This window comes from Anolis carolinensis, chromosome 2 (assembly GCF_035594765.1).
Source record: "Anolis carolinensis isolate JA03-04 chromosome 2, rAnoCar3.1.pri, whole genome shotgun sequence".
Classification (NCBI taxonomy): Eukaryota; Metazoa; Chordata; class Lepidosauria; order Squamata; family Dactyloidae; genus Anolis; species Anolis carolinensis.
In genome coordinates, this window is record NC_085842.1 from 28,349,896 (window position 1) to 28,373,931 (window position 24,036).

The 24,036-nt window shown below is 40.5% G+C and overlaps 1 protein-coding gene and 1 long non-coding RNA gene across 2 annotated transcripts in view; one reads left to right on the forward strand and one right to left on the reverse strand.

Annotated features, from left to right (window-relative positions):
• The window catches only part of mdc1 (mediator of DNA damage checkpoint 1), a 28,675-nt gene extending 12,841 nt beyond the window's left edge, over nucleotides 1-15,834 (forward strand). The window contains exons 7-14 of the mRNA XM_008120112.3: nucleotides 1,818-2,288; nucleotides 5,020-5,078; nucleotides 5,307-5,876; nucleotides 9,198-9,329; nucleotides 10,869-11,051; nucleotides 12,176-12,304; nucleotides 14,834-14,944; nucleotides 15,489-15,834. Of these exons, the coding sequence (XP_008118319.1) occupies nucleotides 1,818-2,288; nucleotides 5,020-5,078; nucleotides 5,307-5,876; nucleotides 9,198-9,329; nucleotides 10,869-11,051; nucleotides 12,176-12,304; nucleotides 14,834-14,944; nucleotides 15,489-15,743 (1,910 nt within the window). The 3' untranslated portion in view covers nucleotides 15,744-15,834. The remainder of the gene's footprint in view (nucleotides 1-1,817; nucleotides 2,289-5,019; nucleotides 5,079-5,306; nucleotides 5,877-9,197; nucleotides 9,330-10,868; nucleotides 11,052-12,175; nucleotides 12,305-14,833; nucleotides 14,945-15,488) is intronic.
• An 834-nt stretch (nucleotides 15,835-16,668) lies between these two features.
• LOC100562706 (uncharacterized) lies at nucleotides 16,669-22,854 on the reverse strand. The gene is made up of 4 exons (XR_118856.4): nucleotides 22,674-22,854; nucleotides 19,854-19,981; nucleotides 18,954-19,079; nucleotides 16,669-17,051 (listed from the first exon to the last, which is right to left on the reverse strand). It is a non-coding gene; the product is annotated as an uncharacterized LOC100562706 (long non-coding RNA).
• Nucleotides 22,855-24,036: the final 1,182 nt, after the last annotated feature.

Sequence of the window (24,036 nt, forward strand, 5' to 3'; positions counted from 1 at the left end):
CTGTATTTGAAGAGTGTTTGCAAACTTCTTCATTTGTTTTATAATTGTATTTTAATTGAATTATTTTAATAATTGATATGGCTTGATTCTTTTCTAATTTTTCGCTTTGATCTGTTTTTAACTGTGTTGCTTTTTTAAAGTTGTTAGGTGCTTTGTGTCCCAACTTGGGGCAAAATAGAGCAAAAAGTAGAGCACAAACAACAACAACACAACAAAAACAGTAATTCCATAGTTCAGCTTGCACTCTGATGGTATTTCAGAGAGGATGCAAAGGAGCTGCTATCTAGCCATCATCATCATCATCATCATCCATAGTGACGTTGACATTGACCTATGATTAGAACTAATAGAAGTTTTTATAGTTCTGGGATTGCACAGAAATCACTCTTCTGTATCACTGCTTTTTGCACCCAGTTCATCTGAAAATTGAGTGGAGTTTGTTTCCAAAAAGTACCAAGTCCATCTGAACAAGTTTCCACTTAATACTGCAGCAAGGGCAGCATTGGCACTCTTTTTTAAAAACTGGTGTAACATATGATTTTTGTGTAGTGCTCTTGGCATTTAGTGCTGCTTGCACCCTAGAGTGACAACTTGTAATGTGAGCATGTTTTCATGAACCTGAAGGAGGCATACCTATGATGAAAGTTTGTGTGAGTGAATGGATCAAGTGTTTGTGCTTAGTGTTCATGGTGGCAATGAAACCAGCTTTTAATCCCATCCTTTTCACAGCCTCTTTGATAATGCACTCATCTCCTATGAGCTTCCCGAACATTTCAGGTGAGGAAAACATATGAATGAGGTGGGGGTGATTGTGAATGGATTGCCAGGAATATTTCAGGTTTTCAAGTTCATTGTCTGAGGAGGATATGGAAAAGTGGCTACTAAAAGCCTAAGCAACATATTCATGTACTCATGTAAGCATTTAATAGTTTTAACATCGATTGAATTGATCAATATATGCTAGACGTAATCTAGTTGTTTTGTGATCCTCATGGAGCCCCACCCAGTTCTTTTTCCCACCAGAAAAAAGACTTTGAACACCAGAATTTGTATTTCTATTGCTGAAGTCAATTAGATTCCACTAACTTCTGATACTCACCTCTTTCCAGGGCTTGACCAAGGTACAATAGCTAAATACAATAGATAAAAATATAAAACTGTTTAAAATATATCAATTGCAAACACATAAAGTTTAAAACATACATCACAATCATTCATACCTTTAAAATTCACAGTTATAATACTATGTAACAAAATTTGAGAAAAACGTGTTCCTGGTTTTAAGGTGTTATTTCTTGTTTAATTGTGCGGTAATTACTTTGAAAGTAGTTGTTATACTCCAGAAACTTTGTTTTTGTGGCTGCCACAAACTATGTTGAACACGATTTTTTTGTTCCTGGGTTATAAATGTCATTTCCTAATTGGCTCAATCATAAAAACATGGAAAAGGTTTATTTAACTGCAAAAACTTTGTTTTTGCGGGACATCCTACAGCACATTTTGCTATAGCTTTTCAATGAACATCTCTCAAGAGTTCTCAACAAATTTTATATAGTTTGTGCCAGCCACAAAAATGAAGTTTTTGGAGGATAACAACTGCTTTCAAAGTAAGTACCACGCAATTAAACAGGAAATAACACTTTCAAAGTAGGAATAGAAAATTTTCCAATTTTGTTGCATGATTTTAGAGATGGTAGGGCTTGAATCCAGCAAGGTTTGAGTTATGATCCCATATGGAAGGCAACAGTTTGAGGATGAAGCAGGCTGGGATGCAGTATGAAGACTCTTGGAATTGTATTTTCTTTTTCTCCACATAGAGTGGAAATCCCCACAGAAAGAGGAAGATTCTGACTTAGATGCTTACGCGTTGGAAGCCACTCAGGCATTCTGCACAGAGCCCAGGTCTCTCTCAGAAGAGCCCACACAGGCTTTTGTTGTGGAAGAGGAAGAAGAGATTATCCAGAACACTGCTGAAAGGGGTAAATGCTCTGTACCAGAAACACAAAATGTGACAGTTTCAGCTACTAGCAAGCAGCAGGCCACCAGTTTCTCCGGGAAGAGCACACAACCTTATTCTATAGGAGTTGCCTGTTCTGAGCCCAACTCTGAGACAGCCGTGGAGGAGGTAGCAGAGGAGTGTAACAAGGAAGAGGAAATCCGGGCAGTTCAATCAGTGCAAATGCCCCTCTTGGGCAGCAGCCAACCTTTGACTCTGCAGGAGGTGCAAAGGAAGTCCATGACTGAGGAACGAGTTTGTATGATGGTCCCCGAAGTTGGAAGTGCAGGAGGTGAGTCATGGGGATACAGTGTATGGCTGTATAGCAATTAAACACACATCTGTGGCATGTAGACCCATAGGGTTATAAGCCTGACAGCCAGTGTAAGATGCTGGGATTTGAATGTGGGATTGATACTTGAGGGTTCTGAAATCGCATCCTTTACTTAGCTATGAAATTTCAATGGGTGGCCATGGGCCACTTTGCCTCCCATCTGTCTCATCTACAGAAGAAACTGGAAACACATCTTGGGGTGCTCAGTTGATGAATGTTTTTATTTTGTATACAAGCACTCTTCTATCCCTGTCTCATTGGGAAGGAGATCATCCCCTTATCTTCTTCGGACAGATAAGACTGTTGCACCTTTCTGGGCTGAAAAGGTATTGGGAGTGTTTCCACCATCTCTTTATTCCTGAATGGCAAGCATTTTGGTTGTCTCACTTTGAGATTCCTTTCCCTAGAGGGGAGACAAAACAGTAGAACATAGTGGCTATAGCAGGCATGGGCAAACTTCATCCCTTCAGGTGTTTTGGACTTCAGTTCTCACAGTTCCTAACAGGCTGTTAGGAAATGTGGGAGTTGAAGTCCAAAACACGTGGAAGGCCCAAGTTTGCCCATGCCTTGGCTATAGTGTTGGAAAACCAATTACTGGATGGTTAATGCAGTTAGGAAGAATCAGGAGTGATGGATTTTGTGTCTGGCTGGGCTTGCGATCAGGTTTTTCATACTAACCATTCATTGCCTCAGTCAGGGATTTGTTACCTGCCTATTGCAGCAGTTTCCTGCAAACAGAAGGAACAGTATTACTGACCAAGTGAGATGCTGAGTGAAATGGATTTGTCCTGGTTTAAAAAGGCAACAGATTTTAAACCATAAAATGAAGAAATTATTATAGGAAACAGCTTCCAGAATCCCCCAGTCATCATAGCTGGTTGTGCTAGCAAAAGGGAGATCTGAGAACTCTTATTTTGACCTTACCTGTATGATTTAACCCAACTTGCATCAGCCCTAGCTTGGGAGCTGTATTCTTTATCATCTTCTTGTGTTTTAAACTGTGTGAATTGTTTATGTATTTGTGTTGTTACTTTTGTAACATTGTGAGCCGCCCCGAGTCCCCACGGGGAGATGGTGGCGGGGTATAAATAAAGTTTTTTTTTAATTATTATTATCTGGAAAACAGGCAGGCTGGAATGTGGGGAGGAGATTGAATGGATTTCTGCAGAATTATGGCCTAAAGGAAGGAAGAAAAGTGCCTATCTGTTGTCTAAGACTTTTATGGCTGGGACCACTAGGTTGCTGTGAGTTTTCCAGGCTGTGTGGCCATGTTCCATAAACCTCACCTTCCTAGTTTCCAACAGACCTCACAACCTCTGAGGATGCCTGCCATACGGTAGATGCAGGTGAAATGTCAGAAAAGACTGCTTCTGCGACATGGCCATGCAGGCCGGAAAACTTACATCAACCTACTGGTTGCAAATTGTTTTTATTGCGACTACAACAATTGTACCTTGCCCTGAAATCTGTGAAAATCGGGCAAGTTCACATACTCATAAACAACCTTACTGTCAGACCCCAGGCAGCAGGGCACCAAGAACCATACACGGAGGCCAATCTCTATCTAATATCTTTATTAAGGAAATGTATAAAAGTAATAAAAACAAGTGAAGAATATAGTTCAGAAGCAGACCTTTCAAATGAGGTCAAATAAAGTCCAAAAATGTATTGTCCAATAAATGATATTAGAGTTCAAAGTTTAAATCCAATACCGAAACACACACTATTGCCAAGCAATAGTGTGGGGAAATGCCAGAGTCTTAGGAGTCCAAGGTAGCTTGACAACAAGGCTGGATATAATCTTGGTTCTTTAACAAGGTCCGTGACTAGGAACAAGTCAAACAGTGATTCTTGGAACAAGATCCGTGGTTAAAAGCAAGGCAAGGCAGTACTTGAATTCTTGATCCGGGAAGCAAGGAACTGGGGTTACGAAGTCCACAAACGATCTTACTCCTGAAGCTGCTCTGTTGACTCCGCAAAGATTCTCCCGCGTCAGGCACCTATATTGGGGTCTCGTTTTCCCGCCAACAACCTCTTTCCCTAGAGAACAGGAAGCGAAACCCAACTTTGTCCAGATGCAAGACTCCTTAGAATTTCCCAAGGGAAGCAGGTCTAATCAGCCTGTTGTTTGGCTGCAATCCGTAAACTCCTGCGATTCTGTTCCCTCACTCCTCTGTCTGCACAATAGGACTCTCTCCTAGGGAACGGAGGCGAGGAATGTCCAAGGTCTGTTTTACTGAATTCTTGGGTACAAACATCAACATCCGGCAGGTGAAAAGACTCCGGCTCTTGTTGAACCGGCGAAAACCCCATGTTTTCGTCTTCATCTGCCACGATGGCACTAGGAACAGGACTACAAGGCCCATGAGGCATCACACTTAATGAAAAATCTGGAGCTTGCTTTCAAAAGGTGCCAAATCCACTAACCCACACAAATGATAATGAGTTATAGGGGGCAGTGCATTATGTACAGATCAAAATTATCAAAATGTATCAAGTCACTTTGGTACAGGGGTTGGGCCAGAAGACCTTTACCTCAGGAAAGAATATTTCTGGAACATGGCCACAGAGCCTGGAAAACTCACAGCAACCCAAGTGTCTGTTTCTGTGACATTCCATTGATTAGCTCTGCCTCTTAGTGGCAGAAACAGAAGTTGCATCCACTTTAAGCTGTTGCATTTTTTTGTAGGTGGACAATTGGAAGAAAGATGTTCAGTGCCAGTAAAACAACCAAGAGATGCTGACCAGGTGGGCATGATGTTGGCTGTATCCTTGTAAAATGCGGCATCCTATTCTGGTGGGAAATATAAGATTCTACCTCCTGCAGATTTTCCTTTCATCTCAGGAGTGAGTAAAGTATAGCCTTCCAAGACTCTACTTTGGAAGACTTCCTTCCAGTCATCTTGAGATCTTTTCTCAAAAGTCCTCAGTCCAAAAGAGTTTCCCCTTCTGACGTTATCACTCTTTATATTACAGGTGCCAGGATGTTCTAAAGAAGAGCCTCTTCAGCCAGAGGCCTCTGCCCCTGTGCAGAGGCACAACTTGCGCTCCTCTTTGACTCCTTCCCCAGCTCCTGTCTCACAGAGACGAAGCCTCCGATGTCGCATCCGTGCAGTATGCACCGACACACAGCAGTCAGAGGAACCGGCTGCCCCTGTCTCCAGGCTCAGGAGGCTGCGGCAACAGACCAGTTCAGCATTGTACATGAAAGAGCTGGAAGGAAAAACAGATCAGCCCAAAGAAGAGAAAGCACACCCCAACAAAAAGTCCAAGACTGCAGAGTCAACAGTAACCACGCGGCTGAGTCGAACGAGGAGCACACAAAGGGAATCTGATGCCACTGGCAGGCTGAAGGGAGATATGACAGTGGCTGCGGGCAGCCCAGGGACGAGGGAGCTGACAAGGCGGGGGAGAAAGGGAGCAACAACACCACCTATGAAGAAAGAGGAGCCAGAGCTCCCTCAGACCAGGTCCAGCAGGCGTTCAAACTCTTCAGTGAACACGCCAAGCCCGAAAGGGACTAGAAGAGCTGTTAAACCTGAACAGGTGGGTGGCGGAAGGAGTGATAGGAAAACTTGGTTTCTAAGAATTAAGAATAGTTCTGGTACAATGGGTCTCTTTTAAAATAATTAAATGGGTCCAATTTTTCATTGACTGTAGATTATTCTCTGTTGAGGTGAATGTGGATGTGCTAGAGCACATGTGTGAAATGCAAGCCCCACAGGCCGAATTCGGTCCACCATGTCATTTTATGTGGCCCGTGAGGCTTCCAATGCCAGGGCAACATAGTTACACTTATGCAGTCTTTATTTATTTATTTATTTTTAATAAATTTTTTAAATTAAATTTTTGCAGTGTTACACAAAGAAAAGGGGGGTAAACTAAAGGGGATGTTGTGGGGGGAAGATGGGTATGGGTTATTAGTTGGGAAGAGAGAGGGAAAAGAGAAGGAGAAAAAAAAAGACTAAAAACTGGGTAGAAAAAGAAGTAGAATAGAATAGGGCAACAAACGGGGGTAAGTACCCTAACAGGGGAGGGGGGGGGGGGTAGTAGACTTCCGATCTTCTAACTTCCATTCCAGTTGTTTCAACAATTCGCTGCTTCTTGCAAATATTCGTCTAGAAGTAACCAGTTCGTTTCTCTCATTGGTCTTCCAGTAGTTTTTTTTAGCAAAAAAGTCAATCTGTCCATGTTTTTAATATCCATTAATTTCTCCAGCCATAGTTCCTTTATGAGATTTTCCCCATCTTTCCAGTTTTTAGCTAATACCATTCTGGCTGCTGTGATGACATAAGTAAATAATCTCTCTTTGTCATCTGTTTCTCTTTCTAAATTAATTTCTTTTTCTTTTTTAATATTATATAGGGCTAATAGGAAATATTCTGGTTTACAATCAAATTTTACTTTGAATTTTTTTTTACATTCCTTATGAATTATCAGCCAGAATTTTTTAATTACCTTGCAATTCCACCACATGTGGAAGTATGATCCCACCTGTTTTCTGCAGTGCCAACAAATACTATCTTTGTCTTTGTACGCGAGTCCTAATTTTTTTGGTGTCAGATACCACCTATGTACAGTTTTTAGCCAGTTTTCCTTTAATTCTATTGAGTAACACATTTTAATCTTTTTATTCCAGATAGTATTCCATTCGTCCATTGTTATCGGTCTGCCCACATTTCTAGACCAATTTGTCATTGAATCTTTAATTATATCTGTTTCTGTGTTCCACTCTAATAATTTGTTATATAATATTGTTATAATTTTTTTCCCTTTTAAGTAGGTTATCCCAGAAGTTAATATTTGTGTTAAAGCCTATTACTTTATCTTTTTTATAGCACTCTTTTACTTGATAGTATTGGAGCCATGTAATGTTCTTATAATCTTTTTGGATTTCCTCCCAATCCTTTAAAAGAGGTGTATCTTCCGTGAGCTTTTCTTTCTCAGTGGTATCTTTATATGTCGGCCATTTTGCCACCCAAGTAATCTACGTTGGGTTGCCTCCAAGGGAGAAAGCCAAAGGGGTGGTTTTTCGTATAGAAATCTTTTATATTTTTGCCAAATTGTAATTAAAGCCGATCTAACAAAATGATTTCCAAATTGTTTATTAATTTTGACTTTATCCTGCCATAAGTATCCGTGCCAGCCCCATCTCAAGTTATATCCTTCTATAGTTAATAATTTAATTTTTTCCAGTTTTACCCAATCTATTACCCAATCTAAAGCACACGCTTCGTGATATAATTGTAAATTTGGTAAATCGAATCCCCCTCTTTCTTTTGGAGTAGTCATTGTTATGAATTTAACTCTTGGTTTTTTGTTTTGCCATATAAATTTGTTTATTTCTTGATTCCAATCATTAAATAATTTTTTGCCTCTAATGATGGGGATATTACGAAATAAGTATAGTAATTTGGGCAGAATGTTCATTTTAATTATCGCTATTCTGCCCATGAGTGATAAGTTTAAATGTTTCCAGCCCTCTAGGTCTTTTTTTATTTCATGCCATTTTGTCCCATAATTTAATTCCAATAGTTGATTATTTCTACTTGTAATCCAGATTCCTAGATATTTACTTTTTTATTTTTCTATTTATTTATTACATCACTTTTACCCCGCCCTTCTCACCCATCAGGGGACTCAGGGCGGCTTACAATATAAACATACACATCAAAAAACAGTTTACATCAGATTTAAAAATAAATCGAGATTTAAAATTACAATAAAATTAAGAGTATACATTAAAAATATACATAATTATACATTTAAATATACATTTACGGCACTTTTCATGTCCAGGTGGAGTCTGTCAGTAGGTCATATATTCATATCTCATTTTTGCTGCTACTCATGCTCAAATGCCTTATAATTACAGTCTGCCCTTTGAAAGCAGCCATAATGATGTAGCCCTTTGTGAAAATTGCGCTAATAATATTAACAATAACAACGACAGCAACAACATTTTATTTGTACCCTGCCACCATCTTCCCAAAAGGACTCGGGGCAGCAAACAAATCTTTTTTATTCATAAGATAAAAAAAATTACATAGACATCAAAATGATAAAAACATGAGCAGATATCCTTAAAATATCACATAATAAAATTAAAATACCAGAGCATGACTGTTCACATTGCTGACATTTAATAATATGGAATGTGATTGTCCTCTCTTTCCTGTATCCACGTGTGACCTGGAACTGAACACCCACCAACACAGTGGACCCAATGTACGTGGTTTAAACTTTTTTAACAATCAGTGTCAGATTCTGGAAGATCTTGGAGTTAAAATCAATCTCAAAACAATAAATCGCTGGAAAGAAGTGGTTTATTCCATCTTCCCACAATCCTAAGAAGACAGTTCTAAAGTTTTCCTGCTCAAACCTCATCAGACCCCAATTCCCATCCTGCCCTCTACTGGGCAAAGACTCTGCTCACAGTTTGTTGACTGCAGTTTTAATTTCCCTCACAAAACAGATGTCTTATCTACACTAACTTCCCCAACTGTCCCCAACCTCCCATCCCCCATCTCACTTCTTTATGGCAGAGAAAGGAAGCAGCCAGTCCCAGGCTGATATAGTGATCCTGATACCCAGATGTTTTGACTAGTTAAGCCCTTTGGTTTATTTCTGTTGTCTCAGATACATTTATTGTTTTATGCTTATTTTAAACTATTTTCATTGTTTTTTAAATATATGCTGCCTGATTTTCCCAAAATTTATAAATGGATATAAATGCTTTAATACATACTAATTGAATGAGCGCAACACCCAGAATCCACAGCCAGCATACTCAGAGGGTTCTGGGACTTACAGTCCCCAAAATGTAACACTTTCTAAGGTTTGGAACTTGTGTCTTCTTTCCCTCAGGACTCTCCAGCACAGTCCACACCATCCTCAGGAAGGAGGCTACGGCGCCAGAGCACGGAGAGCAAACTGGTGGGAATGAGATCCCAGCCCCAATCCCAAAGCTCTGTGGGCTCTGGTGCTCCTTCTCCAAAGGTATCACATGCATTCATTGGGGTGTAGGGAGGAGCTTAAGATGTTCCAAGGAAATTCACCAGCTCTGTTTCTTGGATTTTGGAGTTTAACACATAGGTCTGTCTGATTAAGGTATCTACAGCCCCAGGTAATCTGACATTGTTGGAGGTGAATGAGTGAACAAGGTGGCAGAGGAGGCATGGGAAGCACCGTGTAGAACTAGCTCTGTAAAGCTAGCATAGAAATCGAATGGGACGTCATATAAAAGGTGGCTCCACACCCAACAAGGAAGAGCAATAAGTTGCTTATTGCACCAGGAATGAAGCTGTAATGGCTCTTCTGCCATTGGGCTAGTTTAAAAATGATTTTTCTTAGATGAGTAATTGTTGTGGGTCTGTATTTACAAGGCTGCTGTGGGACTGGATGCTGAGATGGATGCTTGTGGAAATTTAGGCTCCTTTCTTGTTCTCCCCCTTGGGGTGGCTGGCCCTTTCATCTGTTCGGAAGAGTGAGAGGCCTCTAACAAGTTGCTCTGGACCTCAAATTATAACTGTCAGAACCTCTTCAGCTGGAATGGCCAACGATCATTCTGTCTGGGAATTTGGATAGTTGTGGTAGCTTTATTGCACATTCAAAAGTGACTATTTATATTATTCAGTTACCAAAAAGGCGCTCCGGTCCCTAACCCATGAGATAGGTGGAGGCTTCCTATAATAATTCTTGAATAGTGAGGAAAAAGAGTGGAAAATGAAAGTTGAGTGATGCCCCATTATAAGGAAGGCAGGGAATTTGAAGTAGCCAATGCCTTTGTCATCTGACTAGCTTAAATGCCCAAATGTATTGCATAAGCCTCAGCAGCACCATCACTTGCGTGACCCAGACTGGACTTACGGGTATTACTGTCACCAATCACAGGATTTTCTTGGCAAGATTTGTTCAGAAGCCTTGCCATTATCTTCCTTTGAGGCTGAAAGAGTGCAACTTGGCCAAGGTCGCCCATTGGGTCTCATGGCCAAGTGGAAATTCAGACCCTGATCTCCAGAGTTGTAGTTCTAGCATTCAACCACTACATCATGCCACCTTTCATTTAAAACTATATAATGCAAAAACAGTTAAAACAATGTAAAACACACTACAACCCCCGTGGCTTCATTTACCAACATATAGCAATTTTATGTCCTCTCTAGATATTTTCAGACCCTCTAGTTTAACTCTATGGCATTCTTGGGCCAGAAGTCCTTTATTTCAATAGAATTCGCTATTTGCTATTTTATGTATCCATGTGAAATCAGGAAACATCGTGGTAGATCCAGGGCTCTTACTATAATGCTGACCATAACATTTGTGCAAGTTGGATAAAATCAACTGGTCCCCAAGGGACTGTAGCATTGGCTTGCCCTTGTTGGTTGTTTTTTAATCTTCATGCTTTGATTCTGGGCTGTTGACTTTGGCTGGCTTACTCCTTTCTGCTAACTGTTTTGAGACTGTGCTTCTGATAAGAAAAGGTTTTACGATAGGTACTATATATTTATTAAGCGTCTTTCTCACCTTGTCTTCCAGGTGCTGTTCACAGGAGTGATTGATGAGGAGGCAGAGCAGGTAGTGAGGGAGCTGGGCGGATCCCTGGCTGAATCTGTCTTCGACTGCACACACCTTGTGACGGACCGCGTGTGTCGCACGGTCAAGTTCTTGTGTGCCTTGGCTCAAGGCATCCCCATTGTTACCCTGGAATGGCTGCAGAAGGTGAGCAACTGCTCTGCCCCATGCTCTGTTTCCAGGTGCAGCTCCACTGCAGCATTAATGCAGTTTCACACCACTTTATCTGCTATGACTCAGTGATGTGGAATCATGGAAGTTGTATGGGCTCCACAATCTTTGGCAGAGGAAACTAATGGCATTGTAATACTACAACTAGCATCCTATAGTTTTGAGTCAAGACAGTTAAAGTAATCTCAATGTGCATTAATTCTATACTGCAGACCAGTGGTTCCCAACATTTTTTTGACCAGGGACCATTCTCCAACATTCATACCAAAAGGGTTATGAGTCAGTTTTTTTGTCAACTTTAGATTCAGTTTGGTTATCTGGGGTGCTGATTCAGAAAATTGCATTGGATAGGCCACATCAGCTCTAGTTTCTGATACAGAACATATGTTATCGAGTAGTCGCCATCTGCTCGTCCACAGAAAACCATATTTAATAATCTAGAGCTGATGTGGTCTATCCAATGCATTTTTTTTGAATCGGCACCCCAAATAACCCCACAAGGTAAAAAGGTAAAGATTTCCCCTGACGTTAAGTCCAGTTGTGTCCGACTCTGGGGGTTGGTGCTCATCTCCATTTCTAAGCCGAAGAGCCGGCGTTGTCCATAGACACCTCCAAGGTCATGTGGCCGGCATGGCTGCATGGAGCACCGTTACCTTCCCGCCAGAGCGGTACCTATTGATCTACTCACATTGGCATGTTTTCGAACTGCTAGGTTGGCAGAAGCTGGATCTAGCAGCGGGCGCTCACTCTGCTCCTGGGATTTGAACCTGGGACCTTTCGGTCTGCAAGTTCAGCAGCTCAGTGCTTTAACACACTTCGCCACCAGGGCTCCACAAACAGGCCTAGAAATGAAGTAACTGTGAGGCAACAGACCATATTTTAGTTCTCGTGGACCACTGGTGGTCCATGGACCACAGGCTGTGAACCACTGGTGTAGATGCACCTTCAGTGTGGGGAACATGTGGATTTCTAGATATTGTTGGACTTCATCTTCCTGCACCCATATCCAGTGGTGAGATATGTCTTTGTGTTAATGGGTTGACCTTTCATCCATTTCCTGCATTCTTATTTATATCCTGTCCCTGCCCTCCCTTTAACAGAGTCGGCAGAACTCCTTCTTCCTGGCACCAAAGAGCTTCCTTGTTCGTGACCCTGAGCAGGAGAAGAAATTCCGGTTCAGTCTCGCCACATCACTACGGACAGCACAGCGAGACGGGGGACTGTTTCAGGTAAGATCATAATTAAGGCCCCCTTCCTTGAGGCTGCTCTGGTCTTCACAGGAAACATTTACCAATAATTCACCTGTTTCAATTTTGTCTTAAAAGCGGGTTGTGTGATTCTAGTTGAATCAACAGTGCTATGCTACACTTCGAGTATGCCAAGTTTATAGCAAATATTTTATTTATTTATTTATATTTATTTATTTCCCACATTTATATCCCGACCTTCTCACCCGAAGGGACTCAGGGCGGCTTACAGTAATGGCAATGATTTGATGCCCATACAAAATCAATATCAAACAGTGCATAAAACAGTTAAAACTATTAAAATACAATATATATTACAAAATATGAAGGATATGCAGATTATCATGGTTTTTTTTTTGTTTTTCTTTTTCTTTTAATTTGAAATTGAAATTGAATGATCTGCTTTTTGCACAAGCCCATGCCCAGCCCCCTCAAATTTTGATCTGCCCATCATATTACTGGTTCTGGTTTTTAGGTTTGCTTTGTTTCATTTTAAGGGTGTTTTTATATCCTACTGTTTTTACATTGTTTATTTAGATTGTTATTGCTTATTATGTTTTTAAATGTGTTTTTAGTTAGTTAACTCTGTTGTTTACTGGCTGGTCCCGCTTATAAGTCACCCTGAGTCCCTTTGGGGAGAAGGCAGCGGGATATAAACATAAAATTATTATTATTATTATTATTATTATTATTATTATCATTATTATTATTAATGCATAAGAATAACCAAACAGTAAAGAAGCTACAGTATAGGGTGAGCAAACTGGCAATTTGAAAATATTGGCCTGAATTCTGTGGCTTAGCCTAACTGGAATATACCCATTGAATTGATGAGACATATTTATGTGTTGCTTATTTTATAATTATTTTATAATTTAACACTAGAAAACTATGTCGCACCTCAGCGCTGATTCACCTTGCTCTAACACACAAACTCCACCACAGCAGACTTAAGTCTTTTCTTTTCTGTTTATTGAAGAAAGGAGGTAGCAAATGTAGTAAAAAGCAGGAACACTAAGCAAAGACCACTGGCAAGAGTGGATTTATAGTAGGTAAAATCCAATTCTCACACTACGACGCAAGCCGGACCTTAACTCCAAACGAGCAGTTCTGTCTAATGAGCCATCTCCTTCACTCCCACTTCCATCTGAAGGTCAGCCTTATCGTTACTTGATTGAAAATCCTCCATCCTCCCTTCTGTTCCCATGTCAACCTCAGCTTCTGAATCTTCCACCTGGCTTTCTCCTGAATCAACAGCCCCCTCTGAGAGAAGCTGAACTTCCCGTTCATCATCAGAGTCTGGGTCAGGCTGACCCACAACAAACTAATCGGGAGAAAATAATCCTACCGTACAACTGTTGTACTAAATGCAGTAGCATTGGATTTAGGTTATGTAAAACTAATTATTTGCATGTATACATGTCAAAAAGAATGGAGCTCAGTGATCCTTCAAGATGGAAAAATATGCAGAATAGGATTACCTGTGTATGTAAAAATAATACTGTATTTAAAGTCAAATTTAGAATTATTAATTTAAAAAAGAGAAGACAGTATACTAATTGGAAGTAACATCTAACTTATGTTTATTTATAAATATAGCATTAGAGGTGTGGCATTTCGTGTTTTAATGTATCCTACTTCAATCTTTCATCTTCTGTTAGTAGTACAAACATATATACTTGTTATTCTCTGATTTTGAACAGTCCGATTGCTGCTCGATGTTGTCTAAAATTTATATGTTAAATAATAATAGCTCACTGCAAATGAACCATTGCCTGGTTCATTTCGGCTATACAGTAGAGTCTCACTTATCCAAGATAAATGGGCTGACAGAACCTTGGATAAGCGAAAATCTTGGATAATGAGGGATTAAGAAAAATGCCTATTAAACATAAAATTACATTTTGATTTTACAAATTAAGCACCAAAACATCATGTTTTACAATACATTGACAAATTTAAGCTGGGAATTCCTCACTTTTACATTAAAGAACACAAATGGATGAGTCTAGCCTGAAGGATGAGGATTATAATGTTCTGGGTTGTATTGACAAACACTTGATTTTACTTTAAGTTTGCTTCTTAGCCCTTATATTTCTGTTTATTAGGGAAGACAGGAATAAGCTGCTCCGAAAATCAGGGGAATCTTCATACTCTAGTTGACCCTCCATGTTTGCAGGTTTAATTTTTGTGGATTTGATCAATCTGATCTCTAAAAAAATCTCTGAGAAAGTTGTTCTTATAAGTTTTAAAAAATTGGATTTTTTTCTTTGTATTTTTTCTAATTTTGTGATAATTCTATTGTACATGGAAGTTAAGAAAACCTGTGATGATGTCATGGGGAACATGACTGGCTGTGGCATGCAATGCAGATGCACTTGCCTTGATGCGGATGGACTGCAGCCCCATAAGAGAGGGACTTGGGATCGTCAGTTTCCCATCCTTCTATCCTTCCTTGCTAAGATTTGGTACAAACACACGCATGCCATAGATCTGTCTCTTTTTTCCCAGGGCTACGAGATACATGTCACCCCTAATGTTAAGCCAGAGCCTGAGCATATGAGAGATATCATTAAATGCAGCGGTGGGACATATTTACCCAGAATGCCCCGAACCTACAAGGTAAGCAAGTGATAGTGTACATATATAGAAAGGAGAATGTACTGGCAGAAAAGGCTGCTCAAAATTATCAAAGGTGTGGAAGCCAAGTCCTATGATGAGTGGCTTGGGGATGTTTAGCTTGGAGAAGAAAAGTTTTTGTGGGTCCATGACAGCCCCAAGGAGAGACAGATAAGAAATAATTATATTTAAATATTTGAAAGGATGTCACATTGAGGGGAGGGAACAAGCTTGTTTTCTGCTGCTCTAGAGACTAGGACTAGCAATAGATCCAAATTGCAGGGAAAGATTTCACCCAAACATTAGAAGGAACTTCTTGATAAGAGCGGTTCAACAGTGGAACTCTCTGCCTGGGAGTATGGTGGAGTCTCCTCTGGAGGTTTTAAGGCAGAGGCTGGTTGGCCATCTGTCAGGGGTACTTTGATCATCTTCCTGCCTTCCAACTCTAGCATTCAGTGAAAAGAAAAGCTGAGGTTTGTTTATATTTGAATCCATGCTTTTAATGGAAAAGCACATTGTAATGTCCTTGTGTTTTAACCCTTTTAAGGACAAGCGTGTCATCGTTTCTTGTCCGGACGACCTGCCCCACTGTAAGCCAGCGCAAAATGGCAAAGTGCCAATCACCAATTCAGAATTCATCTTGACGGGGATCTTGCAGCAGAAGATCGATCTGGATGCCCATCAGCTGAATGCAGTGGCTATTTCCTCCCCCACAACTTCCCCCGCCACCAGGGCCAGCAAGAGGAGAGCTGTGGCACAATCAGCCCCTGCCCCACCCAGTAGAGCAAAAAGACTGCGCTGATCCTGCCATCAAGTGTGGAGATGGTGCCTTACAAATTGTAAATAACTTTTCTTTCTTTGTCATTCTCAATAAAACTGGGTTTCAAAACCAACTCGCTTTTTTGAAGTAGGATATCTGAATAGGAAGTGATTTGTGACGCCAATGCTATACAATTTCTATTTACTCCTGCAGCTCATTAATCAAAAGATCATACTAACAACTTTGTGGGCCTTAATTTAGCTAAATTCACATTGCACTTTTAGCAATCTTTGCTTTAATGGCTTGCTGAAGTTTACCAATGCGGATGGTTTTACTTTAATTTTGAGCAGGGGTTGTAGTGTGATAGATTGTTCTGGTATCCCCACACCTTTTCAGCTCAATTTCCAGTTTGTCATTGATGACTTTTCCATAAGTGACCACCTTCCTCTAGTGTTCTCTGTTCTTGTTGCCTGTTTCAAACTTTGAATTTGCAAAATTGGAATCATGTCCATGTTTGAAATGGTTGTCGTAAACTGAAGCCTCCGTTTTCAATTTAAAATGGGATATAATCACAGCAAATTGCCCAGGAGCTATGATGAGAATATTTGATAACCTAATTATCCAACTGACAAATTCTCTTACAAGCAACCCTCAACCTGGTGGGGCACAAGAAGTTCAAATAATTCTAGGTTTGATATGAACTGTATTAAAATGAACCAACAATAAGACTCCTGTAAGTGGGCACTGCAGGATGATTCTGGGAAATGTAGTTTACAGCTGTGGTAACAATTTTGCAAAGTCATCAACTCATTGATTTGGAGCAAATGCATTCCTGTTGCATCATCACAACCACTATGGCCGATCACTCGTGGTCGAGTGCAACTGTTTTCCAGAGATAGAGCAAGACATATTAGGGTCTAGTCTTTTTCCCAAATCCCTAGAGACTACTAAAATAGCACACCATCGATCTATTGTAGCATTTTATTCTATGGAAAATTGTGTCTGATTTTACATCCATCCTGTTCTTTAGAAGTCCAAAAGTGGTGATGTTGTCATAAGTGGAAATAAACTTATCCACAATAGACCACACAAGAGGAGAAGCTATTGGGAAAGAAGGGACCAAGGTTAATAAGCTGGTGCCATGTGCTGAAAGTTGTCAAGAGAGGAATCTCCATGAGAGGTGTAAGGGGGGAATTTCTTGAGGGTGGACCTTGGCAAATGTCCCATCTCACTGACGTTCCTCCTGCTGGACACTTCCAAAATTGCAGTTCTTGTGGATTTTACTTCTCATCCATCTTGCTTTTCTCACAGCTCAGCACAGTAAGTTTATGCGTCTCCACACCCGACCACCTAGGGATAAAGCAGGGAACAATGGTTATTTGTTTTATCAGAAACAGAGGAGCAAGTTCATCTCACACTTTTGCAAAGAAAGGCTTTTATTCCATTGCTTAAACTCTTTAGTTAGCAGTTCCCATCAGACTTTATACCCAGAACTGCACAAGCAGAGGTGTGTACATATGTGAGTCTCCAAATTGCCAGCATGCCTTTGCCTTTCTATGAATATAGCCTATAGCACATGACATTCCCTGGTGGTCCACATCCAAGTATAAACCAGGCCTGACCCTGTTTAGCTTCGAGTATCAGGTTATTCAGGCCCCATCCAACAATTTCTTTAAAATATTTAAAAAATTGTTTAACGGAGGCCCTACGCAAATAACTGAAATTGCGGACAAATTAAACCATGCATATGAGTTCTATGGATATGGTGGAGGAGGCTGTACTGTATAAAGGAAAACCTTAATCGGGCTCTAAGTAGAGTGATGACTATATTCTTGATGTTCAAAACATTGGTCTGAAGACCAAACAGTGTAGAACTGTTCCTGTCTTGTACATAATAGCCTCAATGTCTCTAACCCTTATGGTGCCAACACGAAAAACAAAATCACAAAGCTGGAGGTGTTACCCACGTACCTACATTTATAATTTTGATCTTGTTTATCAATTTGATCCTCAAGATCATCAGACATGTGCAGAGGCTACATTTATTTTATTTACTACATTTATGTACTGCCTTTCTCACCCCTAGGGGGATTCAAGGTGGTTTATAACATATTAATGGCAGAAATTCAGTGCCAACATACATATAATAGTAAAAATCATAATAACTAAATACTAACATATAGCTATAAATTAAAATCATTAGAACAATTAAACATATGCATACACAACGTTTAAAATATTAAGACAAAAAATTAAAACATCCTAATATGAATATTAAAATCACAAAAATTGTATAATGGTCATTGCACATACTTTAAATTATTCTTTGTACTGCATTACTCACCAAAAACTTGGAAATCTTCCAGTCTTAATTCAAAGCAGTTAAAAGTAAACCCAGAATTTTGTAATTGTGTAGTGTGGAAAGGAATCAGGAGAAGCAATTTCCCTTTGGAATAAGCCATTTCATATCAAAAAATATTTTTAAATTGGCAAAAACAGTCGCTACTCTGGCTACTCTCAGCTGCAGACATATGCAAACCCCTGTAAAGTTGTCGTGCTACAAATGTAGGGTACGGACCTACCCCCACTTTTAAATGATATGACTTCAGTGTCCATTCCTTCTGTTCTGCCTAATCTTCCTCACCATTTAAATACCCCAGAAACTGACTATTGCTGAAAAAAGGGCATGTCAGACTTAAGACCCTGGTACAGCTTCCCAGTCAAGAACTGTTCTCTCATGGTTAGGTCTCAAATCTTTATGCTCTACCTCCAGTTCTTACGTGTCTAGACATGGGAGGCAAAGACACGCCTTCGAAGGAGGGACCCTAGATCTGACCTCATCCCTGTTCCTACCCACTAAAAGGCCTTTACCTGAAAGTGGAGCAAAGCAAAGCAAATATTTTCTGCAAAAGTAAGACTATCAGTTTCAACAGATAAAGTTTCTCTGAAAGCAATGGCTAGAATGAATCATTTGACGCTATATAGTTGACTTGTAGGGCTCAGGTAAACACTCTTTAGTGGGCTACAATTCCCAGAATCCTATGCTGGGAGACATAATCCAAAAAAGTAATGCACTTGCCTCAACAAGTTAAACAATACACACAGGGCTTTGAATGCCCCATTCTGCATATCATTTTTATTATGACCCCTCTGAAACTCCTTGTTCTTCCAAAAATACAGACAGCAAAGGACATATCCAGTAAGATCACAACCCACTAGACCCTATTCTATAACCAGTGAAATCATAATTACCTTTTTAGGGCAGTTTTCAAAGCCGAGATTCAGCACCCAGCATTTAAGGTCACTTCTCAAACAGACAAAAAGCGACACGGATGAGTTTCAGGAAAGGATGCCAGCCGGAGGAATCGGGTGTTCCATCTGAACAGGGAAAAGAGTAACGCATTCTGACTTTGACAATAAGGTTCATACTGCAAACTTCACCATACTCATGGGGGAGCAAGCCATGTGGTGTTCAAGGACTTACTTCTGAGTGAACATGTTTAAGATTTTGCTGCTAGTCCAAAAACATAATAATAAAAGCAAAAACAGAAAACCCACATGATGTGTCAGACTTAAGACCTTAGTACAGCTTTCCAGGCAGCACTATTATGTCACGGTTAGGCCTTATTCTTTGTACTCTACCTCCAGTTCTTACGTGCCAAGACATGGGAGGCAAAGACACGCCTTCGAAGGAGGGACCCTGGACCTAATCTCACCCTTGTTCCTTCCCACTCAAAAGGTTTTCACAGAAGCTAGATCAAAAGAACCCAAATTTCCAATCGGCAGAAGTAGGAAATATTTATCAATGGAAAAGAACAAAAGTGGGGAATGGCTAGAATGGACTACTTGACACTATACAGTTGATCCAAAGCATTCAGGAACATGTTCTTTTGTGGATTACAACTCCCAAAATCCCCCTGCCAGCACAGCAATACCAGGAGACATCGCACAAAGTAACGAAACAACTTGCTCCAATGGGAATAACATGTAGAAATACAGGTCTCTGAGTTCACCATGCAGCTCTCTTTGTTTAAAACCTCTCCAAGACTCCTTGTTCTTCCCTGAAATACCAGTAGCAGTAGAGGACTCACCTGCTAATACTATGACCCACCAGACTGCATTCTATAACCAGCAAACACATACTGTAATTACCTTTTCTAGAAGATAGCACTGTTTTCGATCTTCAGCATTTAAGATCACTTCTCAAACGCATAAAAAGCAACACAAATCATTTTCAAAAGGAAGAAAATGACATCAGCCTGAGGGATCCAGTATTCCACCTGAACAAAGCAGAGAGAAAAAGGAAATATGGTTTTCTGTGGGCAAGCAGATGGCGACTATTGGATGGCATATGTTCTGTATCAGAAACTAGAGTTGATGTGATCTATCCAATGCAATTTTCTGAGAAGATGTGGTCTACCCAATGCAATTTTCTGAAACCAGAGTTGATGTAGTCTATCCAATGCAATTTTCTGAATCAGCATCCCAAATAACCAAACCGAATCTAAAGTTGACCAAAAACTGATTCATAACACTTTTGGTACTAATGTGGTCCCTGGCCAAAGAAAGGTTGGGAACCACTGGTTTATACCAATGTGAAATCACAAGAGGATTCTGGTGAATACTCCTAAAGAATCAATCACAGACTTGGAAGAGACCCCCCACCCCACCTCTGGGCGAATCACTGCAACCCCCTTCTGCCATGCAGGAAATTACAATCAAAGCCATTCAGCCTCTTCTTAAAAACCTTCAGAGTCCCTATATTAGAAGAACAGCAGGATCAAAATAAAACACATACTGTAAGTAAAAAGCTCCCATTAAAAATTGCTGACACCCACGGAAAATGCCATGTCTAGCCAGGGGTCCAAACCTGAAAACCAATTCCCAACGTACATTGGTAAGATTAAATTGCAGACAGGGAAGATCAAGTTCTCTGAATAGATTTCTTAAAGAGGAAGGTGCTAATCCTGTCCCATCTGCACCCTGCTTTTGTAAATAGAAACTTGACTATTAATTGGAAATGTATTAAGTAATTGGAAATGTATTAAGTAAGCATTTCCTACTTCTCCTGTTGAGGGAAGGTGCTAATCACTTGCTAAGTTTATATGCACCAGGCTATGGTTAGAGAGGGTGTGTGTCTACACTGGAGGATTAATGCAATTTGACACCTCTTTAACTGTAATGGCTCAAGGTTATGGAATTCTGGGAGTTCTCTGACAAACACTACTGGTTCCTCACCAAATGACAACACGCAGGACCATAGTACTTAAAGTGGTGTCAAACTGCATGAATTCTACAGAGAAGACTAAAGACTTTCCAAAACTCAACTTCCAGTATTCTATAGCAATGTTTCTCAACTTTTGGTCCTCTGGATGACTTCGACTTCAGCTCCCACAGTTCCTAACAGCTACCATGTTTCCCCGAAAATAAGACAGTGTCTTATATTAATTTTTGCTCCCAAAGTTGCGTTAGGTCTTATTTTCAGGGGATGTCTGATTTCTCCATGAAAAAGAATTTACACGTATTGTTGAACAAAAAAATTAACATTTATTATATACTGTACAGTAGTTGTCATCACAAACCAACATAACCAGACAAACTGTGAATCCTATCAAGAATTTCTTGTTACTACCATTATTTCTATGGACAACAGCCTATGGTACATACATTTGACGATCCTGCATGCTCTGGTGTTCTGTTTGGCGGGCATGCTTCCAAACAAAAACTTTGCTAGGTCTTACTTTCAGGGGAGGATATTTAGCAATTCAGCAAAACCTCCACGAGGTCTTATTTTCAGGGAAACAGGGTAGTAAATTGGCTGGGATATCTGAGAGTCGAAGTTCTAAACACCTGGAGGACCAAAGGTTGGGAACCACTGCTCTAGTCTATAGCATTGAGTGTTGGCAGTTAAAGTGGTGTCAAAATGCATCAAGGCTTCAACTTAGGTGGACACAAAGTCCAAAAAAGTCCTATGAGGAGTGGATAAAAGAGCTAGGTATGTTTAGCTTGGAGAACAGAAGGCTGAGAGGAGACATGATTGCAGTGGATGTCACACTGAGGAGGAGGCAAGCCTGCTTTCTGCAGCTCTGGAGACCAGGACACAATGGAGCAGTGGATACAAATGGCAGAAAAAAAATATTTCACCTAAACATTAGGAAGAATTTCCTGACAGTAACAGTAGAATATGCCACCTGGGACCATGAAAATGAATGAAAACTGGCTACCAGTATTAAAAAAAACTCTAAAATCAGGACAGTAAGTAAAGAACACTCAGAAAACAGGGGAATTTCAAACAGGAAACAACTGAAGGTAGCTAATACCTCCTAACAATGGATCCCCCCAGGCAGGAAGCTGCCAGGCCTTGAAGCTGCCAAGGCTATTCAATGCTAATAAAGTTAGCCAATTCACACTTGTCTCAGACAAGAGTTCTTTCTCCCACAGTATAATCCCCAATTGCCTGGTTTCCAACTGATCTCACAACCTCCGAGGATGCCTGCCATAAATGTGGATGAAACGTCAGGAGAGAATGCTTTTGGAACATGGCCATACAGCCCAGAAAACTCACAGCAACCCACTATATCAGTGTTTCCTTATCCTTGATCCTCAGCTGTGTCAAACTGCATTCATTCTATAGTGCATACCTAGCGCAAAACAACCAGGAAGAGCACACTTGGAAACACTCTATAAGTGTTTTCCTACTTTGGACTCCAACTCCCAGAAGCCTTAGCTGCATTGGCCAAGGATAAAGGATTCTGGGAGATGTAGTTCAAAACACCTAGTTTAGGTAACTTGGGCTCCTAGATCAAGCACCGGCAAACTTGGGCCCTCCAGGTGTTTTGGACTTCAACTCCCACAATTCCTAACAGCCGTAGGCTGTTAGGAATTGTGGGAGTTGAAGTCCAAAACACCTGGAGGGCCCAAGTTTGCCTAGGCCTGTCCTAGATGAGGCCAGTTCATGCTAACCACACTTACCTGGTAATTGGTCTAAAGTTTAAGGCATTTCCGAACCGCCTTCCATCCGCTGCCATTTCGCTTCTCCGATGGAAATGGATTTTACTTCGTCCCGCGTTAGAGCGAAATGCGAAGCGCCCGCGCATAGCAATGGCTTTTTCCTTCACGCAAAGAATGTCGGGATCCCCTTCAACTGAATGAGTTTCCTCGCCTCTCTTCCCATTGGCCAAAAGAGAAGAGGGCGGAGCTTCCTCCTCCGCATTCCTTCTCGCCCTTGCGCCAAAGCCTGGATTCAATTTCAGTTACGCATGCGCACTGAGGACAAACCTTAGGGTTTTACATGTGTCTTTCAAGGTGCTTTAGAACTCCATCTCCCAAGCTTCCCTCGCTTGGACTGCCTGCGGAGGGAATGCTGGGAGTTGTAGTCGAACAACACCTGGAGGGAGTTGTGTATCTATGGGAGGCGGGAAGGGACAGAGAAGAATTCTGCCTCTCTCCTCCACTATGAAACTTTCCTCCACTTTCCCAAATTTCTAGCACTTCAGAGAATGATGAGAATAGTGAGTTGTTGTGCATTTTCCGGGCTGCATGGCCATGTTCCAGAAGCATTCTCTCCTGACGTTTCGCCCACATCTATGGCAGGCATCCTCAGAAGTTGTGAGGTATATTGGAAAACTAAGCAAGGGAGGTTTATATATCTGTGGAAGGTTCATGATGTGAGAAAGATCTCTTGTCTGTTGGAAGCCAGTGTGAACGTTGTAATTAATCACCTTGATTAGCATTAATGGCCTTGCAAGCTTCATTCCTGCCTGGGGGAATCCTTTGTTCAGAGGTGTTAGTTGCCCCTGATCGATTCATGTCTGTAATTCCTCTGTTTTCAGAGTGTTTTTCTTTATTTACTATTCTGATTTTAAAGTTTTTTTAAAATACTGGCAGCCTTTTTTTTATATGTAAGTTATAACGGATGTAAGTTAATAATTTTTAACTGATTTATATTGCACTGTATAATTTTTATATATGTGTTTTTTGTAAGCCGCCCTGAGTCCCCTGTTGGGTGAAAAGGGCAGGATATAAATATTGTAATAATATAAATATTTTGTCCATTTTCATGGTGAACTATGATGAGAATAGTTCACACTTACACTGAGAAATTAATGCAGTTTGTTACCGCTTTAACGGCCATGGCTCAATGCTATGTAATCATGGGTGTTGTAGTTTACAAGGTCTTTAGCTTTCTCTGCCAAAGAGTGATAGTGCTTCACCAAAGTGCAAATCTCATAATTCCATAGCATAGAGCCTTGGCAGATAACGTGGTTTTATAATGAATGAATTTTGCAGTGTAGACTGTAGATGTACCTTATTTCACCATGTATGAGCCCAAAAG